Source organism: Nuphar pumila, chromosome 16 (assembly GCF_984573655.1).
Source record: "Nuphar pumila chromosome 16, dmNupPumi1.hap1.1, whole genome shotgun sequence".
NCBI lineage: Eukaryota > Viridiplantae > Streptophyta > Magnoliopsida > Nymphaeales > Nymphaeaceae > Nuphar > Nuphar pumila.
In genome coordinates, this window is record NC_143264.1 from 10,004,283 (window position 1) to 10,016,115 (window position 11,833).

General features: G+C 37.2%; 1 protein-coding gene across 1 annotated transcript; it reads left to right on the forward strand.

Moving 5' to 3' along the window:
* Positions 1–820: 820 nt before the first annotated feature.
* Positions 821–10,843, forward strand: LOC149812894 (benzaldehyde dehydrogenase, mitochondrial-like). Its single transcript, XM_089992200.1, has 11 exons — positions 821–992; positions 4,661–4,795; positions 4,946–5,088; positions 5,365–5,518; positions 5,634–5,863; positions 8,370–8,459; positions 9,522–9,695; positions 9,777–9,914; positions 10,114–10,251; positions 10,332–10,393; positions 10,474–10,843. Exons 1-11 carry the CDS (start codon positions 935–937, stop codon positions 10,745–10,747), a joined length of 1,596 nt encoding a protein of 531 aa, XP_089848326.1. The 5' UTR covers positions 821–934; the 3' UTR covers positions 10,748–10,843.
* Positions 10,844–11,833: the final 990 nt, after the last annotated feature.

The window sequence follows — 11,833 nt, forward strand, 5'->3', positions numbered from 1 at the left end:
TAAAAATTACAAAAATTAACTATTACATAGTAACTTGGATAACTATTACTATTTGCCTAATTAGTTGCATGAAAACGTGTTATTTGTTAATTATTATTATTTATCTAATTAATTGTATTAATTAAGAATTATATTTTCATACCTTGTCATGAAAATAAAGAGAAATAAATGGGTTTGGGCTGGATTGAGCTAGATCCGACCCGCTTCACATTGAAACTCTTGGGTCAATGTGTTGTAACCTCATTTGTGTTTCCATTGACGGCCGATGTGCAGAAAAGACACTTTCTTTTCACAATTAACAAAGATATAAAAGTGGCAATTCCTGGGTCAAGTGTTCTATCTTCCTTTAAATGGACGTTCAGTATAGTCCCCTTACACATAATCCAACCATCTGAATGAAAAGAAATAGTAGTCTTCAAAAGACTTGCCTTAAAAGCCTGGCCCTATCAATCAATCCAATAATCTGAATTCAAAACTTACAAAATTTGTTTCAATCTAAAATTGGTACGATACATTAAAAACTCTGCAAGGACACTGAAGTGAGTCTGAATATCAAGTCATGCCACCCTCATGCTCCAACTTAAAAAAGCAACCAGATTTTTTTACCAAAATATTTTATGTTTTTGTTCCAACACCAGATGTTATAGGCATGATCTAACCTGCAGCATCTGGGACTTGATTTTTGACATCACTCAAGTCATAATTTTTGGGACATTTTCTGTAATAATTGCCATAAAGTGGGGCCTGTTTCAGCCCTCTGTCTCATAAAAATTGTAGATAAAGTTAAGTTGGACACACATTCCCAACCCTGTAGCCTTTTGCTATAATTTCAATCTTCTGTTTTGCCCACCTCTATAATCTCCACTAAAAAGCTCACAGAGGCAACCCCTCTCAACCACCACCACCACCACCACCACCACCATCGGAGGGCACCATGACCATGTCCTCCCTCCTCTCCCTGGCCGTCAGATCCTCCAGAAACGGATCCTTTAGTATGGACCCTTCCTTCTCTCTCACTCCTCTGAAAGGCCAATTTTTGGAATAGACGATTCTTGGCTCTGCTCATGAATTCGTTGCTCCCGTATTTATGATGGTGATCCTGTTTCTTGTTGCAGAATTTCTGGTTTCTGGGTACACCAACATGAATTTATTGCTTTCTTTGGCGACTGGCTGATTGAACTAGCTTATTTCGCTGTTTTTGGGGGCTTTTCCCAATATTTTGGAACTGTGATTTTTGTTATGAAAATATGCTTTTTCCTGGCTGGTCGTACCTCTACTGAAGGTGTACTTTAACTTAAGGGAAAAGAAGGGTTTTGGTATTCTCTTTTTGTCGGTTAGATTAAAATAAGCAACTTTTTTTTTATGACGAGGAACCCTCGCCTGAAGCCAGGGAAAACCCACATATATATATATATATATATATATATATATATATATATATATATATATATATATATATATATATAATTTTATTTTATTTGCTTCTTCTTTTTTTGGAGTTTTTGCCCGATTTTTCGGAACTGGGATGTTACTTTTTGAAAACAGTTTTTCCCCTGGTTGGTTACCTCTACTTAAGGTTTACTTGAGCTTTCACTTTTGGAAGCAAAAACTCACACGTAAAAAGAAAATTTTGCCTGAGAAGTTATGATATGATAATTTTTTTTTAAATGAAAAACGTTTACTTGTTTGGGTAGCATGAGAAAAATAAAATGAAAAATCTTAAAAAAATGAGAGAAGAAGAGGGTGGTGGTGGTGGGTGAAAAATCATCATGAGTGGTGGTGGTGGTGGTGGTGGTGGTGGAGATTCTAGTTTTTTGGGAGGTGAACAATGGTGTGTGGTAGTGATGGTGGTCATGGTGGTGAGATGGATGCTGGTGGTGGAGCTTCTCCAGTGCGGTTTTTCGAGAGGTGGGTGATGGTGGGTGGTAGTGGTGGTGGTGGTGTGATGAATGATGAAAATTCTTAATGGGGAGGGCAGTTTTCTGGGAGGTGGGTGGTGGTGGTGGTGGTGGTGAGATGGATGGTGGTGGTGAGGAGTGTAAATCACAATTTTCTCTTGGCAGGAAACATTCTTCCACCTCTCTCATGAAGGAATATTTTCCATCAAAAGTTTTCTTTTTAGAAAAACTCTCTCGGAGAAAAGTCTCTCCCTTATGAAAGGATCGAAAAAACCCTATGGTTTTCCCACCTCATATCACTTTTTTCTAAATCTTTCTCACTTCCAAACATTCCCTAAGGGAAAAATAAGGGGTTTTGGTGTTCTCTTTTTGTTGGTTATTTTGAAAAAAGCAATTTCTAGAGAGTGAGATCGTGATTTATTTTCTCTAGTCTGATGTTGGATTCTTTGGGTTTTAATGGTGGTGGAAATTTAGAGCTTAAATTGTTAGGCGGATTATTTCTTGATTTGTCAGGTTTTAAGGTAATTAAGTTCTAAAATAGATGTTGGATGGATGGGAAGTCCTCTTTTTTTTTTTTTTTTTGGGGGGGGGGGGGGGGGGGGAGGAAGATGAAAGGTGTGGTTAACTCAACCAGATCAGAGATAATAGTTTTGTAAAGATTCTGATCAATCTCAATCTTCGTGGTTTTATGATCAATCTGAATTATACAGATTGACAGTTAACATGATCAGATTTTTCCCTTTTTTGGGGAACTTTCTGTCTTGAACTAATATACAGTTTGTAGTTCGATTTTGAGGAGAATCGTGAGGTTGAAGTCTTTGCTTTAGTTGTTGAAGCAATGCTGATTTTTGGTGAATCTGCTTTTCTTTAGTAATTGTTGGATTAGCGATAGCATTTCAGGTATTGTTTGTGGAGCATGCAATATTTGCGTGTGGTTTTTGTATCTTATTAAGGTCACTTTTTAAGTTTTCCACTGTGAGATTCTTATTGAAGGAAAGAAATTGAAATTGCTCTATGATTTAGTCGGCTGGTTCAAACTTTCTCCATCACTAAAATATAAAAGGGAAAACTAAATAGAACAACAAAGAAAATAATATAGTCATATGCATACATACATACATACATACATACATACATACATACATACGTACATATATGTTGTTGTATGTATGCAATTTTTTAACCGATTGAGAACTTTCAGTTTTCCCAAAGGTGGCCAAGTTTTCTTCTACTCATGATAAACTTTTTTCTTATATTTTTCTACATTTCCGAAAATTTTGTATTAGTATCAAGAGAAGAATATGTTGCTTATTTTACATGAATTTTAGGCCTTAATTTCTTGGGGATCAGAATTACTTGAACTGTTAAGGCATGTTTGTTTCATGAGAAAAGTGGTATAAATCATATGGAGTTCCATTTCCCGGAATGTTAAGCAAATGTCTCTGAGTGGTTGTCAGCATGAAACTTTTCTAGTTGTCCACAAAGAAAGTGAGAAACCACCACCACCTGGTACTCTTGTTTTTCGCCTACTTTTATTGAAGAAAATGTAAAATTTCAATTGATAAATCTTCATATGATTGTAATTTTCCCATGACAGTGGAATATCATGTAAAGGGAAGGACGAGTTGGGCTGAGTTCGGATTCAAAGGCGAGATATTCCGAAGTTCATTGCTTGAATAAAGTATTATCGAAAGCAATCTTATAAAAATCTAGCCAAAGGAAGTTCACCAGTCATAAAAGATACCTACTCTTTCTGGCAATCAGATGCTATTGAAATTTAGAACTTATTTGTTGACAAGGATAGCCTTGTGCTTAAAGCTGCCAGTCAAAGGGCATCATCATCCATAGCTCGGGCATTCATGTCCTAGACAATTAATGGTTACCCGCCAAATGCACACTTGTCTAATAGAGACTCAAATACAGATGCAGATTTCTAATGTTTAAATTTCTTTCCATTCGTGTTTCCAAGATTTGTTTTGAATTTCTGGTTTGGTGCATAGATCATGTACAATAAGAATATGACTCCATGTAGGAAATTCTAATATTGTTTGAAATTGTTCATTCTAATAATGTTTGAAATTGTTAAAAAAATTGGTACCATGAGAACATCTTTGTAGATGCGTCTATTGGTCTTAATGTGCACTGCTGCAGTCCCATATGGTAATTCTTTTATGTGCAGTGGTGGCAGTACAAGTTCTAGAATCCTATTATGCATACTGTTAGTGTTTTCGTAGCATGCAGCTCTTCCAATTGTAATGTCTTAAATAATAGTTGTACTAGTGTCTTCCAGTTCGACATGCACCCTCATGTTGCTCGTTCTCTGAGTTATAATATGGGCTTTCAAACATAAGTGATATGGAATGATTATTCAGATTTTCATACCAATTCATGTTCATTTTAATAGAATATATTAGTTAAAAGAGGTTGGGGTAGGCCTAGGAAGACATGGATGGAGGTGATAGGAAAGGATATGAATGCTTTGAACCTCACCGAGGACATGGCATTGGATAGAAATGAATGGAGGAGAAGGATTCATGTGGAAGACCCAGAATGATTTTCTTTGTTGGTTCATATCGCCGACCCCAATTGTTTTGGGATGAAGTTGTTGTTGTTGTATTTTGGGTATTGCTACTTGTGCATCATAATTTCTTGTGCACATAAATTCAGCATCAAATGAAAAGTCTCGTCACACTCATTGAACTTGAGTTTGGCATGTGGAATTGTTCACTTGTTTGACACTTTCTCTATTAATGCTTCTTCAGGAAGATCCTTCACAAGCAGCATTCGAAGTTGTATGTTTGGCACTGCAGCTACAGCTGAAGAACCTATAAATCCCCCTGTTCAAGTAAATTTGACACAGCTTCTAATAGATGGTCAATTTGTTGATTCTGCATCAGGTAATCCTTCAATTGTGATACTAGAATGAGTGTTTCTCTTAACTTGCCACTTTTCCTTCTTTACAGTCCAGCATGTGGCTGCATAAGTATATTCTTATTGCAGCGGTCTGTGAAAAAGAATTGACTTTATAAAAGTTTCCTTTGTCTCAGGCAAAACATTTCCAACACTTGATCCTAGGACAGGAGAAGTTATTGCACATGTTACTGAAGGAGAAGCAGAAGATATCAACAGGGCCGTAGCTGCAGCTCGCAAAGCTTTTGATAAGGGGCCATGGCCAAAAATGACTGCATATGTAATTATGATATTCATTCATTTCAACTGCAACTTTATGCATCCTACTTATGTATGCAGATGGCTAAAATGTCTGAAATGCATGGGTTAATTTGACATAACTGATGGGGATTTAGTATTTCAACATATTTTTTGGCTGTCGTAAAAACCAAGTTTTGAGAGAAACTACGCTTCTAGAGGTCGTCAACTTGGGAATGATTTAAGTTGAGCCTTTTGTACTTTGTTCAAGGATTATAATTATTTTCTGAAATATGTGCCTTCCCTGTTTCCTGTACAGGAAAGATCGCGAATACTTTTCCGATTTGCTGATCTTATTGAAAAGAACAATGATGAGATTGCAGCTCTTGAAACTTGGGATAATGGGAAGCCTTATGAGCAATCATCCCAAATTGAAGTTCCAATGCTGGTCCGACTTATGCGATACTATGCTGGTATGTTGATTAGAAAACTGAATGCGAAAAAAGATCTTCCCTCAAGATGTCAAATAGTTCTGATGGCCAAGATGTGTAAAGTATGCTTAGCCTAACCATCCTGGTACTTCTTCAGGGTGGGCAGATAAGATACATGGTCTCACAGTTCCAGCTGATGGAAGTTATCATGTGCAATGCTTGCATGAACCTATTGGAGTTGCTGGACAAATTATCCCATGGAACTTTCCACTTATCATGTATGCTTGGAAGGTTGGACCTGCTTTAGCTTGTGGGAACACTGTTGTACTGAAGACTGCAGAGCAGACACCTTTGACTGCTTTATACGTGTCAAAGCTACTTCTCGAGGTACAGTTACAAATGTTATTGTACTGCATTGTGGTATATAACTTGAAAAATATATACTATGCCTCTTTCAACATCATAAAAGGAAATTAATTTCATTAATATCTGTAATTCTGCTGCTATATTTGCATCATATCATGGTTGAAGATTTCAAAAGTTTCATGTTTGTTTTCATTCAATTGTTTATGGACTTAACTCTCCAGCCCAGAATTCTTCCATTTAGGATTGAAGTCCTACTAACGTTACTAAGATGCCACAGACATTATATATAACATAGTCACAGAAATCTGCAATATTTGAAAATATTGCCAATTCAAATATATTATAATATTCTCGTGACAATATTGTGATATTTTCTTGATAATATCGTGATATCTTCATGATAATATCGTGATATTATCAATAATTTTTACTTTTTTTAGTTATTTTCTACATCTTAAATTTTTTTCTTCTTCTTTCTTTTACATTTTTTACATATTTCTTCTATTATATGTGTATTATATTGTCTTGAACATGTTATTTTCTTACTTTTGTTATTTTTTTATTTTTTTAAAAAATTTTATGCACTGAGATTTTCCCAAGATTTATCAACCTAACCTATAATATCGTGAGAAATTGCCTCACTGAGATATAGCTGAGACTTGTATTTGTGACTATGATATATAATGCCTTAGCTCACAAAAAAACTGGGAACTTAACAGGAACAGCTCTATATGGTGATTGTTGTCCAAAATTTCTGGTGTAGGTTAAAGTTTCTTCAAGAACCCATACAGGATCTAGGATCTAGGATCTAGGATCTAGGATCCTGCTGTCTTCTATCATGGAGTCTGTTGTTAACATTTTGTTATCATAATCTGTTCCTTGCTGTTAAAATTTGACTTCCTCAAATTCTAAAGTAGCAGTTCTGTGCTTCAGATTCAGACCTGATAATGTCACCATGAGAGGGAGAACAAGGAAAATTGTGTTTACAAAAAAAAAAAATCCTTGCGATGGATACATTCTTTTATATAGCCCTGCAGAAAGCACGCGTCTCTGGCATGCTATTTTGTGTGTTGACATTGAAATAAGATGAGTCGGTTCAAAAGGCTTCAATACCAATTCAGGCTGCCTGAACAGTGAAGAATTCAAATTTTGTTAGACTCATGAATAGGCCCCTCTCCTTGTGGACAATCTTTTGACAGGATACTAAGAGCTGATTTTCCATCACAAAATAGTTTTCAATCACATAATCAGGCATTGAAATCTAGGTTCTCACACCATGATGAAAGAAACTTGGACATCTATAAAGTTTCTGTATATTCATAGATTTGGATCAACACAGTTAAAAGATCAAAACACAGACCAAATAAATGCAAGGAATTACATGTTGACATAAGTGATGATAACATAAGTGCAGCATAGGAACCACAGAAAGTGTAAATACTCGAAAGTTTAACATAAACAGTAACATTCTCCATAATTTGCCTCAAGCCAATAATGTAGCTCTAAAAATTATATTCTGTTCCGTTAAGCTTTGTGCTTGCTTTTTCTTTTGTTCCCCCCTTTGGTGACTTTTCTTCTTTGTCATGGTGATCTGGAATTTTAGTTCTGCCTTAGTTGATAAAATCTCTTTTTGCAACCATTGTGTTTGAGTAAATTGTAATGTACATGCCCTATGTTCTTCTATGTCATCAAGGCATGAAGAATATCATGAATACTCCACTTTAAATTATAGTCTGGAGTTGACATGAATTTACCCCATTTCTTTTCTTAATTTCTTCATGTTCCTCCTTCAAGATATGATCATACAAATGATTGTTTGGTCTCGGTACTGGAACATACAGATGTTGCATAACTTGGATACCTGGATTCAGACGATTTCCTTGATTATCCTTCAATTTCGATTGAATGTTAACTATGTCACAGGGATTCACCCAACAGGGTGACGCACCCACATCGACGCGACACGGGTGCAGGTACGGCACCCGGTGTGGTCAAAATGTCCCTGGGAGCGGTCAACCACAGCCAGGGTCATATCTGTCCAAAATGGACTTGATGAACGAGTCCATTTTGGACCCAAAAAAAAAAACATGAAATGGGGGTACCTCGAGCCCCCCCCCACCCCCCTATTATAAAATATAGAGGGGGTACCTCGAGCTCCACCTCCCATTAAAAAAAATTGGGAGGTACCTCGATCCCACCACTAAAAAAAATACGCCCCCACCCCCCATTTGAAAAAATAGGAGGGTGCCTCATGCCCCCCCCCCCCCCCGGCCCCCCATTAAAAAAAATAAGGGGTACCTCGAGCCTCTGCCCCCCAAGGGTACCTCGAGCCCCCCAAGTTATATATACCCTTTCACACTCCCTTACCCAAGTTTTTTTTAAAGTGCCGCATCGCCGCACCCGCACCTATGTGACATAGAATGTTATTGATTAACACTCTGAACAACATTTTTCTGAGATGCTCTTTTCCACAGTTCTGGGTTAGAAGTATTTAGGCCTTCCTCTTATTGCTTTCTATGTTTGACAGGCTGGGCTTCCTCCTGGTGTATTGAATGTGGTTTCTGGATTTGGTCCAACAGCTGGAGCAGCACTAGCTAGTCACATGGATGTAGACAAGGTATCTAGACTGTTGATTTGTTTAGTTTTTTAAAAAGTTCATGGAGACTTTATTACATGATCTTTTATGTGGTCATTTTCTAAATAATTGTCAACTGTCTGGCATTTTTCTTCAAATTTAGTGTGAATTTCTTGCAGAAACGAAAGTAGTATTTTCACTTGTTTGTAAATAGGTCACTTTTATGTTTATGTTAAACATCAGTGTACAAATGGTACTTCCCTCCTTTTAGAAGAAGGATCTCTCTCTCTCTCTCTCTCTCTCTCTCTCTCTCTCTCTCACACACACACACACACACACACATTGGAAGCTCTCAATTCCTCTCTTTCCAACCCACTTCCTCTCCCTTTCTCACCTCCTTCTGTGACACCTCTCCCATTGCCTCCCCAGCTGGAATCCCTACCATCATCTTCACCATTCTGTTCCTCCACCACATTGTCGAGCTTCACCCAGTGGTGCTTCCTCCTCCCCAAGACGCCACGCCACATGACGTGGGCTGAATTGTTCCATTGATGCCTGTTTATTCTATTATTCACCATGGCCATTCCTTAGCTTCTGTGACAACATTAGTTATTCACTAGGATATACAAGTACTTGTTAAAGATTTTGGCTTCACTGCTAGAAAAAATAAAAGCATGGTTTGTTATCTGAATAGCACCTGGTTCGGGCGGCTGCGGTACTTGTGGGTGCGGTTGTGTGCACTTGATGCTTACAGCTGCAGCACAGTGCAGCACATGCTCGTGTGGCTGTGGCATATGGTGCACACTGCAGCAGCAATTGGGGGTCAGAATTTTTTTATGGTTCCCCAGGTGTTTTTCGGGTTTCTCCTGTCAGCGGAGGTCAGTGCCCAAAACACCTATATAGGGAGCAGAATTTCGGAATGTTGTGGCACATGATATGCATGGGTGAGGTGCCCTGTGCATGCGTTGCCTACTGCATGGGTTGCGTCAGATATTCTCTCGCGTTCAGCGTGTCTGTTGCCCCTGGCTTGCCTGCTCACTTGTTTGGCCAGTGTGCCTGATTTTGTTGCCTTTCTTTTTCCTCGCTCATCTTGACATTTTGCAGATAGCTTTCACTGGATCCACTACTACTGGGCAGATTGTGCTTGAGCTAGCTGCAAAAAGCAACCTCAAGTCTGTAACGTTGGAGCTTGGAGGGAAATCACCTTTCATCATATGTGAAGATGCTGACATTGACGAGGCTGTAGAACTTGCACATTTTGCTCTGTTTTTTAATCAAGTGAGCTACCATAGTGCTGAAAGTATACGAGGCATTTTATCAGCATGGGCTTGTTCATTTATAGTTTTGACATCTCTGCAGGGGCAATGTTGCTGTGCTGGCTCTCGAACATTTGTCCATGAACGGGTCTATGATGAATTTGTAGAGAAGTCTAAAGTGCGTGCCATGCAACGAGTGGTTGGTGATCCATTCAAAAAGGGTGTTGAACAAGGACCTCAGGTACAGCAATGTCCATTGAGCTGGTCTGATTTCAGAACATCTCTGATTCTTAGTTGCACTTCAAATCTATGAGGGGAACAGACTGTACAGGCATATTTCTTTTGGTACTTAATCGGCTGCTTGAACTATTAGCATTAGGCCACCAAGTTTTTCTTCTTCACATTTCATTTGACAAATTTTGTTTGAAAAATAAATGTAGATTGACAAGGAGCAGTTTGAGAAGGTATTGAGGTACATAAAATCCGGCATCGATCATGGAGCTACGCTCGAAACAGGGGGTGAAAGAATGGGTGACAAAGGCTATTATATTCAGCCAACAATATTTACCAATGCCAAGGTGCTTAGTTGCTCCTGTCAGTAAAGACCTTTCTTAATTTCAACTGTAAGCAGGTACTAATTCTGAATTTTGCTCTACAGGATGAAATGCCAATTGTTCAGGATGAGATCTTTGGTCCAGTACAAACTATCTTGAAGTTCAAGTAGGCACTCAATGGCACGTCTAATTGCATTCTGCCTCATAACTTGGTCTTTCTATCTGCTAATGTTTAACTGATAACAGGGACCTGGATGAAGTGATACATAGAGCAAATCAAACTGTCTATGGACTGGCAGCAGGTGTGTTCACTAAGAACCTCGACACAGCGAATACCCTAATGCGGGCACTGAGAGTAGGGACCATTTGGATCAATTGCTTTGATGTCTTTGATGCTGCAATTCCTTTTGGTGGCTTTAAGATGAGTGGTATTGGTAGGGAAAAGGGGGTTTACAGCTTGAATAACTACTTGCAAGTCAAGGCTGTGGTAGCACCCTTGAAGAATCCAGCTTGGCTTTAGTTTTGTTGGTTTGATGCCTTTGTTATAATGGGGTTGAGTGAGATGGCCTTGTGAACTTGAAGCAGAATTAATAATACCAGTAAATTATCCTGTAAAGCATTTGGAGGGTGCTCAGCATGTTGCATAATTCTTCTGCTCCAGAAATCTGTTCCTATTCTATGACAATCGTTAATCTTTCAGGTGCTTTAGACTTCTAGTTTGATATTTTGTCGGTGCTCCACAAAAACACCAACACCAAAAAGCATATTTTAATCAGTGAAGGAGAACACAAAAGAGTACGTTCCAACGTTTAATTATGTTTTTAAATTGATACCATGTTAATATCTTAGTTGTACGATATAATTATGTAGAAATTGTTAATTGATGAAATTAATGAAACTTAAAAGCCAACATATGGTTTACTTGAAACTAGAAATTGTTGGTGTTTATTTTATTATTAAATTAATATCACCTTATAGAAATGTGAGTATACAAAAATACTTTTATTCTCTTGTATATTTTTATTTTTTATATCTATAGTAAAATTATATGTTACTAATAAAATTTAAAAAAATATATTATATTTATCTAACATATAATAGCAAACTTTTTTAATACGAAAAATAATCATACTTTACGGTGAAAATTATATGTTTTCAAAAGTCCACTCACAATTTACCAAATTCATTGAATGGACACTATCGCAGGTTCCCAAATTTTTCTTGTTGCTTTAACCCTCGCAGGTGAAAATCTTTTATTTTTTCATGTCATGATGTTAAAATAATGCACCCACATAACTCATCAACAAAATCACATATGAGGTTGCAAAATTTCAAAAAAGAATGAAAATTCAAACAATTTGTAAAACTCGTTGAGTTTTGCGCAAAAAAACAAACTACGAAAACCATAAAATTTGCATAAGTTTGATAATTGTGAAATTATTGAGGAGTATTGCATGAAGTATTGTAAAATTTTAAAATATTTGCAAAAGTTTGATATTGTGAAATCTCTTATTTGAATTATATCCATATTACAAAATTACTTTTTCACTATTGTTTTTTCGATTAAAACATATTTTTTAAAATTGGTTGTATGTGTTAGTTACGT

Bases quoted from the DNA above. Each gene is read 5' to 3' on its own strand.
- LOC149812894 (XM_089992200.1), top strand. From the start codon at position 935: ATGACCATGTCCTCCCTCCTCTCCCTGGCCGTCAGATCCTCCAGAAAC. The intron at 4,796-4,945 runs GTAATCCTTCAA...CCTTTGTCTCAG, and splicing joins ATTTGTTGATTCTGCATCAG to GCAAAACATTTCCAACACTT. The intron at 10,252-10,331 runs GTGCTTAGTTGC...TTTGCTCTACAG, and splicing joins CAATATTTACCAATGCCAAG to GATGAAATGCCAATTGTTCA.